The 12,211-nt window shown below is 37.8% G+C and overlaps 1 protein-coding gene and 1 pseudogene across 1 annotated transcript; one reads left to right on the forward strand and one right to left on the reverse strand.

The window, feature by feature from the left end:
- The first annotated feature begins 236 nt into the window (after window positions 1–236).
- LOC131408831 (olfactory receptor 10R2-like) lies at window positions 237–1,189 on the forward strand (annotated as a pseudogene).
- A 6,259-nt stretch (window positions 1,190–7,448) lies between these two features.
- LOC131408839 (olfactory receptor 5P76-like) lies at window positions 7,449–8,393 on the reverse strand. Its single transcript, XM_058545899.1, has one exon. The coding sequence runs from the start codon at window positions 8,391–8,393 to the stop codon at window positions 7,449–7,451; it is 945 nt and encodes a 314-aa protein (XP_058401882.1).
- Between the last annotated feature and the right edge of the window lie 3,818 nt (window positions 8,394–12,211).

Consider the following 12,211-nt stretch of genomic DNA (forward strand, 5'->3'; position numbering starts at 1 on the left):
GATTCTCATACTAGAATCATTCTCATCACTCTGATTCCTGAACTTGAGTTTCAGTCAGGAGCATTTAGCATCCCTTTCTCAGGATCTCCCATGAAGAGTTGTCTGAAACTTGCCCAGGTGCCCTAGATTAAAGTCTAGGTGACTTCAGTGCATATGCATCTTTTTACAATCATCCAGAGTCTTAATCTCAAGAACCTCTGCACCTTTGGAGTAAAGTTGCTGTGTCTACCAGGAAGATGAGCAATCATACCACAGGGAGCACATTTCTTCTGTGGGGTTTCTCCCAGACCTGCAGAGTCTCCTCTTTGTGGCGGTTTTCTTCTCCCAAGAAACCATCCTAGCTCAAATATGTCCATATTCTTGGCCATCGACCTCAGTTACAACCTTCACACTCCCATGTACTTTTTCCTCTGTGGCCTGTCCCTTTCAGAAACTTGTACCACTATGGTAACCCTCCCCCTCATGTTGGTGGACTTGCTCTCAGAGACCAAGACCATTTCTCTTCCTGAGCTTGTCACACAGATGTTTTTTGTCTTAGGCTTAGGAGGCGATCATTGCTTCATCATGCCTGCCATGTCCTAGGACTACTACACTGCCATTCACAACCCACTGCATTATGCCATCCAAATGACCCATAAGATCTGCTTTCAGCTGATTTTGGCCTCTTAGGTGATTGGGTTCTTGGTTTCTCTGTGCATCATCGTCACTGTATTCAATTTGTCTTTCTGTGACTCCAACACCATCCAGCACCTCTGAGACATCTCACTTGTGGTCTCCCTTGCATGTGATTATACTTTGTATCATGGAGTGGTTAAATTTTTTTGCTCCCTGCCTCTCTGTCGGTGTCCAGCTTTATTTAATTTTGATTTCTTATGTCTTCATTGGTCTATAGTTTTGAAGATGCCTTCTGCAAAGGGGAAGTATAAGGCTTTCTCGACTTGCTCCTCCCACCTCACTGTAGTGTGCATCCACTATGGATTTGCTTGCTTTGTTTATTTGAGGCCCAAGGACAGTGACTCATTCCGTGAAGATACGCTGATGGCTGTGACATATACAGTGCTGACACCTCTGCTTAATCCCAGAGTATACAGTCTAAGAAACAAAGAAATGCAGAAGCCCTAAGGAAGGTTGTAGACAATGCAATAGGTTTGTTGTACAGATGGTAAATAAAAGAACCTTGAACATTTAAAAATTTACAGCTTGCTTATAAATAAAAGTGGAAAAAGGCGGGGCTGGCCTGGTGGCATAGTGGTTAAGTTTGCATGTTCTGCTTCCACAGCCCCGGGTTTGTGGGTTCAGATCCTCGGCAAGGACGTAGACACTGCTCATCAAGCCATGCTGTAGTGGTGTCCCACATACAAAAATAGAGGAAGATTGGCACAGATGTTACCTCAGGGCCAAGCTTCCTCACCAAAAAAAAGGTGGAAAAAGGGGAGTACTTCCAATAAAATCTTCATTTGGTATAGAAGGCAATTAAAATATTATGCAATTACCATATATACCCTGACATCACCATTTTCCTAGTACAAACAGGATACAGGGTTAAAATATTTTTAAATTTGTATGTGCATGCATTTATGTGTATATAAATATGTATATGCATGCAATAAATGAACCACGACATGTTTGGAACACAGTACTTTCATGACAGTAGTTTGATGAATCTTTCTGTTTATGGACTGTAGTTTTAGTGTCAATTCCCAGAACTTTTTGACTAACCTAGATCTTAAATGTTTTCTCCTATTTTTTTTCTAAAGGTTTATAGTTTATAGTTCTACATTTTACATTTAAGTCTATGATCTATTTTGAGTTAATTCTTGTACAAAGTGTGAGGTTTAGGTTGAGGGGCTTCCATACTCCATGGATGTCCAGTTGCTCCAGCACCATTTTTGAAAAGGCTTCCATCTTTCAGTGGATTGTTTTTGCTCCTTTTGAAAATGTCAGTTGGTCATACTAGTGTGGGTCTTTCTCTGGGTTCTTTAGTCTGCTTCATTTTTTTTCACTCCTTTTGAAAATGTCAGTTGGGCATAGTAGTGTGGGTCTTTCTCTGGGTTCTCCAATCAGCTTCATTGATCTGTGTGTCTGTTCTTCCACCAGCACCACACTGTCCTGATGACTGTAGCTCTATAGTAAGCCTTCATATCAAGTAGATTGATTCCTCCCACTTGAGTCTTCTCTTTCAAGAGTATTTTACATATTCTAGGACCTTTCCTCTTCAGTAATGTAAGCATTTACTTTCCCTCTCAGACTGGTTTACCTGATTCTCATGTGTTTTCATAGGTTGCCTTTTAAAATTTTCATTCTCTTCTATGCATTTTTTAAATACTGGAGTTCCAAGTCTTCTTTTTATCATTTACCTTCTGAAAAGAGAAATTCTTTTACAATTACTTAAAGGTATATTTGTTGGGAATGAATTCTTTTAGCTTTCCTTCATCTGAAATGTCTTTAGTTTTCCTCTATTCTTGAAGGCTATTTTTCCAGATGTAGAATTTATATTTCGAAATTCTTTGCTTTTAGTACTTGGAAAATATTGTGCCACATCCTTCTGGCCTTTGTGGTTTCATGAGAAACTTGCTGTCTTTCATATTACTTTTTCCAATAAGAAATGATTCCTTTCTGTCTGAGGCTTTCAAGATTTTTCTTTTAACTTCAGTGATTGTATTTTCACATCTAGAATTTTCATTTGGTTATTTTTTACAATGTCTATTTATTTGATGAAATTTCCTATTTTCTTCATTAGTCTCAAAAATTTAATGATAGCTTGCTGAAGCATTTTTTTGATGGCTGCTTTAAAATCCTTGTCACATAATTTCAGCATCCTATTCACCTTGGTGTTGGCATATATTGTACCTACTCATGGAAGTTGTAATTTTGACCCGTGGTATGAAAAGTGATTTTTGATTGTATCATGGACATTTAGGATATTGTATTATGAGACTCTGGATCATATTCAATCTTTTTTTAGAAGGAAGTTCTTCTGTTGAGGTATCTCTGCAACCTCTAGGTGAGTGTAGATGTTCAGCTTCCTGCTCAGCACTATTGACACAACTCTGGCAAAAGGGGAGTGCTGACTCACACTGCCTCCTTGCAGATGAATCAGATGGAAATTCAGTTCCCCCCTCTGCCCTGTTGTTTCTTTCCCAATGATAGTATGACCGTGACTTGCATGCCTCCTTGTTTCCAATAAAGCTCAGCTCCTTATTGGGGCCCAATGGGGAAGGGGGAAGTGGAGAGCTGGTTCACACTGCTTTGTTGCTGCGGGCTGGAGGTGGAAGCTCAGACCCCCACTGCTTCATCTACAGAAGTTTGGGGGGGAATGCTAGCAGAACGAGCAGACTAATAACTAGCCCCCCTCCATACTCCCTCAAGTCTCACTGTTGCCAGCTGGCAGAGGAGGCTCATTTACACACTGAACTCCACTGACACTACCCAGGCAGGAGAATTGGAGGGTGGGTGGAGTGAAGATAAGCTCCCTACATGGCCCTACTGAAACCTGGGAGTGAGAAGCAGATACAATTTTTCCATTGGTGTTTGTCTAGTATAAGGCAAGTAATGCCAAAAGGTTTTCTATTCTGCTATGGTCACCCTTTTCCCAGTTCTTTGGCTAGAAGGAACAAGCTTTTCTTTGAGCTCTCTTTGTCTGTGTCTCTTATTGGTTCTAGATTGGAGGCTCCTGCAGCATCCTTTCCAGGATATATGGAAGCAATAAGAAAACCCAGGGACTCACCGCTATGTGATTCCTCAGGTCCATAAGGCCCAGGAGTCTGCCTTCTTCTTCCTCCTTTCAGATTCTTCCTAAGCTTGTTTGTTGTGTGACATCTAGGGGTATTTTTAGTAATAATAAAGAGGACCTAGAGGAATAGAGCTACTTCATCTTCAATGGAACCGCAAGTCTATGCCTTCAAAGATTTAAAGATATTTATCCACCTTCTTACCTATTTTGAGCCAGAAACTTAGTGTAATACAAGTTAGCCTGACATAGCCAGATGTAGAAGTCTCCATGTTTACTTTGAACAGAAGGGGTTGGCTATAATGAAATGTGTCAGGGACAAATGAAAGTCCCTTAGTGGTGAAGTACTCTCAAAGAGCCCCTCACTCCACCCTTCCACAGAAAGTATATGCCCTAAAAGAAGTCAAGGTATTAAGACAATATTTGTGACCTTGAGCTTTTGGTTAAACTTTATGTGTCTCAGTTACATCCTCTGTAAATAAGGATTGAAAAAAAAAATAAAACTTGGGCCGGGCCCAGTGGCCTAGTGCTTAAGGTCAGCTCACCCTGCTTTGGCGGCCCAGATTTGGTTCCCCAGGAGTGGACCTACACCACTCGTCTATCAGTGGCCATGCTGTGGTGGCGGCTCACATATAAAGTAGAGGAAGATTGGCAACAGACGATAGCTCAGAGTTAAACTTCCTCAGCAAAAAAATAAAAACACCAACAAAAAAAAGCTTTATAGCGTTATTCTGAAGATTAATTGGGTCAATACTTGTAAATCGCTGGGAACAGTACTTGGAATGTAGTGGGCAATCTCATATTATATAGCTCCTATTGCTAATGCTCTTGGTACTGCTACTACTGCCATTACTAACGTTTGGCTTCTAGATCTTCTAACTCTACTACAATATAAACACATGAGGGATATATGTGATCTTCAGCAGATAGTGATTACAAAATTTTTACTAAACTAGGCGAGATTCTAGTTGCCAGTCTGAATTAAACAGTGCAGAGGCAGTGCCGTAATTGTAGAGAGCATATGTTTGTGTAAAAGTCTTTCACAGGCCAGCCTGGTGGCATAGTGGTTGAGTTTGCGCACCCTGTTTTAGCCGCCCAGTGCTCGCAGGTTTGGATCCCGGGTGCAGACCTCCACACTGCTTATCAAGCCATGCTGTGGGAGGCATCCTACACATAAAGTAGAGGAAGATGGGAACGGATCTTAGCCCAGGGCCAATCTTCCTCAGCCAAAGGAGGAGGATTGGCAACAGATGTTAGCTCAGGGCTAATCTTCCTCACCAAAAAAAATAGAAAAATAAAAAGGCCTTTCACAGTTGTACCAGGGTCTGACACAAACACTCAATCACTTGAATGAGGCTGACATTCAACAGATTCAAAGGAAACACAGTCATTGGTTCATGCAAGAGCAAATGCTTCATTCAGCCATCCATTCATTTATTAATTTTTCTTTCATTCATTTCAAATATGCATTTATGCTTACTATGTTCCAGGAACTATGTGAAAACTAGATACATGGGGAAAGAGGAAAGACATTGTAATGTCTGTATGAAGCTTCTAGCATTGTAGAGGAAACAAATACTGATTCTGTAATGACAAGTGCAGTGACTATTCCAAAGAAAATACGCGGCGGGGGGGGGGGTCTATGGGGGATAACAGGTGTCCTTAATTTGATTCTGAGCATCAGGAAGGCTTCCAAGAGGATGGGAAACAACATTTAGATTGGTACTTAAGCATAAGAAGGTGTTACCTGGCGGGGGGGGGGAGGCGGGGGGGGGAATGCATCCATGTAGAGGTACTGCATGTGAGAGGGTCCTGAGGCAGCAAAGAGGATGGACATGTTTAGGATTTTAAATGAAGACCAATAATTGATTGCTAGAGTTTGGGTGTTTAGGGACTATGGGAAAAGTGATGAGAGAGAGAAATAAAATAGGAGCAATATGCAAGACTTTGTAAGCCATATTAAGAATTGTTGTCTTTATTCTAAGATCTTTGGGTGATATTAACAAAGGAACTAATCTACTGAGATTTAGGGCCATGGTTGGTGTATGGAGAATGAATTAGAAGAGAGTAAGAACGGGAAGGTGAAAACTGGTTGGGGTTCTTATTAGTCAGGATTCTCTAGAGAAACAGGATTGAAAAGATACAAATTATTTTTTAAAGGAATTTTCTCAGACAATAGTGGGTGCCGCCAGTTCCAGAATCCACAGGGCAGATGTACCTATGTTAGACAGAGCCTCCACAACTTGATGGGTAGGTGGAATGCTAAATGTGATTGGAGGCTCAGAGACCAGCAGAATGGAAATTCCAGTAAAAGCTGAGGTTGCAGACTTGAATCCAAAGACAGGAGAGGGAATCCCTGTTTTTCAGAGGACGTCTCTTTTTTTCTCTTAAGGCTTTCAACTGATGAAGGAGGGCCACCCACATTAAGGAGGGTAATCTGCTTGACTCAAAGTCTACTGATTTAAATGTTAATCACATCTAAAAAATACTTTTACAACAACACCTAGACTGGTACTTGACCTAACAACTGCCCACCATAGCCTAGCCAAGATGACACATAATTAGCTATTACAGGAGTACTAGTATAAAATAAATATATGAATTGGTAGCTTGAAATAGAAGTACTGATCATGAAAAGTAAGAGCAATAGGAAATAAATTTTAGACTCAGATTGGACAACTATGTGAACCATTGTAGCCAGGTAGAGGGGGGAATATAAATAAATTTCTCTCAGATTTCTGAATCAATAAATTGATTGAATGAGGGTGCCTCGTTATGGGATACAGAACATTGGAGGGGAGCCAGTTGAGGATGGAAGGAGATAATCACTTTAGTATTAGACACTTTGTGTTAAAATTTCAATAGACGAAAAAATTTTTGTCTCACAAAATAAGTAAAGCGTAGGGAATGAAAAATAAATGTGGTAGTTATCAGGATTTAGAGGTAAATTAAGCTTCACAGGAGAAACACCATCCAGCTCCCTCAATATTCCTTAATATGATGAGAGTCTGACCATGAACAAGGCACTCCAAGAGTCTGTTCCACTGAGTCCCTGAGGAGTTCAGGAACCCTGATTATTCCCACAGGAAAGTCACCTGCTTTGACCAGAAAGAATTCACAGGTTGGTTAGGGGCATCTCATCTTATTTTTTCATGGGGCCCCCTTTCACGAGGCTGGAGGTTGTGGCCAGGAACACAGGTCAGATTTATGAGTCCAAAAATGCCCGTTACCAACAGATGACCTTACTACAAGAAGAATGTCTCCAGTCATTTTACTGTCTGGTTCCACTCGGTCATTTCCCCTCAGAATGTACTCAATCATAACTGTAATTATCACACTCATTTCAGGATAAGCTGAAGTTAAAAATGGACACAGTCTTAAAGGTTTACAGGTACAATAACTATAACTTACAGCAGAGAACAACTTTTGAAAAGATATGAATAAAATTTTAGGATTTTCAGCAGATTCCGTACTGTTTCATGTTAACCAATTTGTGTAACTAATTCTAAATTTAATTTAAGTTTATTAAAGCTTACTCACAATGGTCTTCTGATTTACAATTTGATATTTGAAAATTCACCCCCTATCTTTACTAAAAAGCTCCACACTGGCAATTGACATAAGGACTGAAATATTGAGACCACAGACACCCAATCTCCTTTTATAATTATATTTATGGTATATTATTACATCAAATCCTACAAAATAATAGTCTTCACTAAGAAAATATTCTTCTAGCAAGTTTTCTTCTCAGAGCCTCCTTAATCTCATTGTTCCTGAGGCTGTAGATGAGGGGGTTCAACATGGGGATCACCACCATGTAGAACACGGACACCACCTTGTTCTGGTCAGTTGAGTAGTAGGATTTGGGCATCACGTAAATGAATGTGATTGTCCCATAGTACAGAGTGACCACTGTGAGGTGTGAGGCACAGGTGGAGAAGGCCTTGTGGCGCCCCTCAGTGGAGCGCATCTTCAGGATGTTGAAGAGGATACAGATGTAGGAGATGACTATGACAAACACTGTAGACCCACTGATGGAGCCAGCAATAAATGAGGGAACAACTGCAGGGATACTGACATCAGAACAGGAGAGTTTAACTAAAGGAGCAAAATCACAGAAAAAATGATTGACTCGATTTGGTCCACAGAAGACTAAAGAAAAGACACAAAAAGCAAAAGAGCAAGCATTGACAAAACCACCTATGTAAGTTACTAGAAGCAATTGGACACAGATTTGTGTGGGCATTTTGGTGGAATAAAGCAGTGGGCTGCAGATTGCCACAAAGCGATCATATGCCATAACGGCCAGAAGGAAGCACTCAGCTGCCCCAAAGAAAGCAACAAAACCAAATTGGATGCCACATCCAAAATAGGAGATGGTATTTCTTTCCACCAGGAAGTTTACAAGCATATTGGGTGTGAAGGAAGATGATAAGCCCATGTCAGCAAAAGCCAAATGGCTCAGGAAGAAATACATAGGATGATGGAGCTGAGAAGAGATTCTGATAAGAATGATTGTGCTGATATTGCCGAATATGGTCACCAGGTAGATACACAGGATGATCATGAAGAGAATGACTTGAAGGATTGGATCATCAGTTAAGCCCAATAAAATGAACTCTGTCACTTCAGTATAGTTCCCATCCCCCAGGGCATCCATAACACAACTTAGCTGCTACCGAAATGAACCTGTGATGAAACATTACATTAAAGACGTTGTAACTTTGATGGTTTCATTTTCATTAATATACATAGAGGTTATTAAAACAAATAAATTGTTCAAGCTAAGTTTGGACTTTACTTCAGTGTACAGAGTTTATATACATATGTGTAACGAGTCTTCTATATTTTAAAAGTTTTTTTTGAAGAAACACTAGAAAACCTACTTCAAATAATGTATATGTTTTTCCCTTTATATTATATATCTATAACATGTACTAAAATTGGCTTTAAGCTAAAGATGAAAAAACATAAACATTATGGGAATAACATAAACGAATGGTATGTATAACAAAAAAGATAACAGCATATAAATATATGATTATGTAATGGAGATTTGAGTAATAACTAACGGCTGTAGTATACTTACTAAATGATATGGTTACAGGATGAAGAATTTTATATTTAGAGTTCTATTTTAATTTCCATGAAACTATATTAAGTACTTTACTTATACATGAAAAAACTGACTTTGACAATGTTAGGTAATTTATCTAAATTTACACAGAAGTGGTAGAATCAAGATATGAATCCCAGGCAGTTTTAATTCAATCCATTCCTTGAGTAATTATGCTATAAATGAAATTAAATAATACAATGAAGTCTCTTGAAATGGGTGGATAATAAATAACTCTTTCTACTTTCTGACAGCTGTGGATGAAAGAGGTGTCTAGTTAGCAAGTTTACAATTTCTATCAGTAAAACAAGACCATGTTTTAAAAGGAGAAATACAATTTTCCTAATAGGATAAAGATGAAATAGAAAGGAATTTCAAATTAGGGTTATGAATGAAGTCACCTATTGTAAATTCATTATAGACATTTAATATTTGCAATTAAAATATTGTTTTATCAAGTAGTTTGACATATCAATATAATACATATCAATATGATTACTATGCAAAATGTTATATGTTTAATATTTAGGACATAATTGATGTACATTTACTTAAACAAATCAAATCATTTCCTAACGTAACAACATCTTCTAATTTGAGGACTACAGAGTGAAATAATATTACTTTCAACATTATACACAACTGAATAAAGTTCCAACCTAAAATTATTAAGTTTACCTAGGTTCACCCAGCAAGTGGCCAGGTTGAACCTCATCTCCAAGTTTTCTGACTTTATATTCTCTATATGACTCAATCCAAAGTATCTAGTTGCCTGTAAACTAAAACGTTCAGAAAAATAAACAACAGAAGTCTTTCCACAAGGTATTTACTGACAGTAAGTCCCACAAAGTATGTCAAAGCTACCGAATTTATTAACATTCTGGCTGAGTGCCAAACTTAGATAGCGTGGAAAGATCATGTGAGTTTCTGGTATTACGAGTGAAAAAGTGAAGAATCCTGTACCTTGAATTATGCTTCTTTGTACACACTAAATAGACTGTAGACATTTAGGTTAATTAAGCTGGGATTGCTTGCTAGCTGACTGCTGGATTACATCTGCCTTCTTACTCAAGTATGACTTGTGAGTACAGACATAACTTTAGAGGATAAAGTGTTTTCAAATGGTAAATGAAAACTAACACATCAGATTAACTCGCAAACACCAAAATCTTACCTCTTGAAATAAGAATTCATTCCTCTTAGAGCAATAAATCCAAAGTCACTGTTGTTATATAGCAACCATGCTATTTTATACTTGTTTGGGTTTGAGGATAAGTCTCTGAAGATTCTAGAGATTCAAATGTGAATTCAAAAATACTAGGGATCATTGTCACACTCTCAAGTGAATATTGAGCAATTCACTTCACACAAACATAACTAATCTTTAAGGCTTCTGTCAATTCTCAAGTGATCAGGCTTTTTTCATTTTATCTAGATGTTGATACACTTTCTCTGATAATTCTTGGGAGTATAATATAAAATGTTATCTCATAGCTAAATATTGGTTCTAAGTTTACTTTGATATTTCAGGTTAAGGAATACTAAACTTCAAATATAAAAGAGTAACCTTAGCTTCCTTCATTCTAGACGTCTTCATTTCGTAAGTATTTCATGTGATATATGTAAGGCAGTCCATTACGTGCCTTGGGGAATGGGTTGGAGCACTATGTACAGTTGGATTTTAAATAACACAATTATTTAAGACATGCATATATTTTTTTCTAACAAAAAGTATGAAACGAATGAATATCTTTAAAGTTGTATGATAGACAACTGTGAAGTAAAAAGTAGTTTGGATGACTTCCAGATCAGACTTAGTCTACATGCCTCAAAGGGAAGATTACCGGCTAGTGGCTTATTTGACTAGATGAATAATGGTAGAAGTAGCTGTCTTCAAACTAAAGACAATGGTAGAAACAGCTATCTTCAACCTGAAGACAATCTAATTCTCTTGCTAAGTCTAATTATAGAAAGTCCTATCTCACCCTCCTGATGTTCCCCTTTATGGACTTTGCACTAATGATGTCAACCAAAGTTGATTCAGACCTTACTCTTTGCCAAGCACAGCACTTACTGCTTTACCTACATTTTCTTGCTTAATCCTCACAATAATTTGGTGAGCCTAGTATTCTTATTATTCTAATTTTACAAGTGGAGAACTGAGACTTACTATAAGATACTTGTCCAAATGTGCTCAACTTGTTAAGTTAAATCCAGGTTTAAAATTCAGGTCAGAGCGTCTAGTCAAAAGACCTAAGTGCTAATGTGACGACCACTGATTCACTATTCCCTGATTCACAGTTTCCTCTCCCCACTCGCAACACTCTGCCTAATTCCCTAAAAGTGACTAGGCCTACGGTCTGGCCCTAAGTACCACGCCAGTACTCAGGATCCTAATTTCCTCTCATAAGCTCACCAATGACCAACTTCTGTTGATCTTACCTCCTACATTCCTATCTAATTAGGCCACTTCTCTCCATCTCAACACTACAATAACTGTCCTATTTGATTTTCTTATATGCTTTTTGGCCCTCCATGCAACAGCCAGAATGAGTTATTTATTAAAAGAATTTAATATTATTCATGTTTAGCATTACCAAATTATTACATGCACTTAGTTAAAATGGCTCAAAGAGAAAACAATGGTCCTTTGCCCCATCTTTTACAAATCCAAAGTCAAACTCCCCATGAAAACCACTTTGGACTCTTTAACCTATTTCAGGATTGAGATACCTCAGTATCTATAAATAGTATGCTTTACCAAAAAGAAATTGGAATTTCTCTCTGTGTCCATGCAACCTGTCCTATATATTTAATTTGAACATAATTGATACAAGAAAAAAAAAACAGTGGTTTTTCCAAGTCTGAGAAGATCATTACAGATTTTATTTCCTGAGTTTATTATAATAAGGTCAAAACAGAAAATCAATGGGTTAAATACCAAAAAAGAGAATAAAGTTTAATTCAATATTCTATTGTAAAGACAAAATAGAACTTAATCATCTCACAGCTAACAAGCAATAGAATGTGATAGTATCAAGTTTGAAAGTTATATAGCAATAAACAAGTAGAGTTTAAGTGGAATCCCACATGCCACTTTACTACAAATAAGCAAGTCAACTTTATTCTAGTAGAGAATAAATATAAAATCTTACCCCCTAGAAACATATATTTTGAGTTTCTTTTAATATATGATCATACATATATTTTCCAACATTTTATTCATATCTGTATAACAAGATATGATGGCTAGCTCGGTTCATTGTCATCTCAAAGTCTATCACTGAATAATTCAGTTTCTTAAGCTTTCAAGTCTCCAGCTATTACTATAAGTCGTCTAGTTGTAACTTTAATTTTTATCA

This window comes from Diceros bicornis, chromosome 7 (genome assembly GCF_020826845.1).
Source record: "Diceros bicornis minor isolate mBicDic1 chromosome 7, mDicBic1.mat.cur, whole genome shotgun sequence".
Taxonomy (NCBI): Eukaryota; Metazoa; Chordata; class Mammalia; order Perissodactyla; family Rhinocerotidae; genus Diceros; species Diceros bicornis.

Bases quoted from the DNA above. Each gene is read 5' to 3' on its own strand.
- LOC131408839 (XM_058545899.1), bottom strand. From the start codon at position 8,393: ATGGATGCCCTGGGGGATGGGAACTATACTGAAGTGACAGAGTTCATT.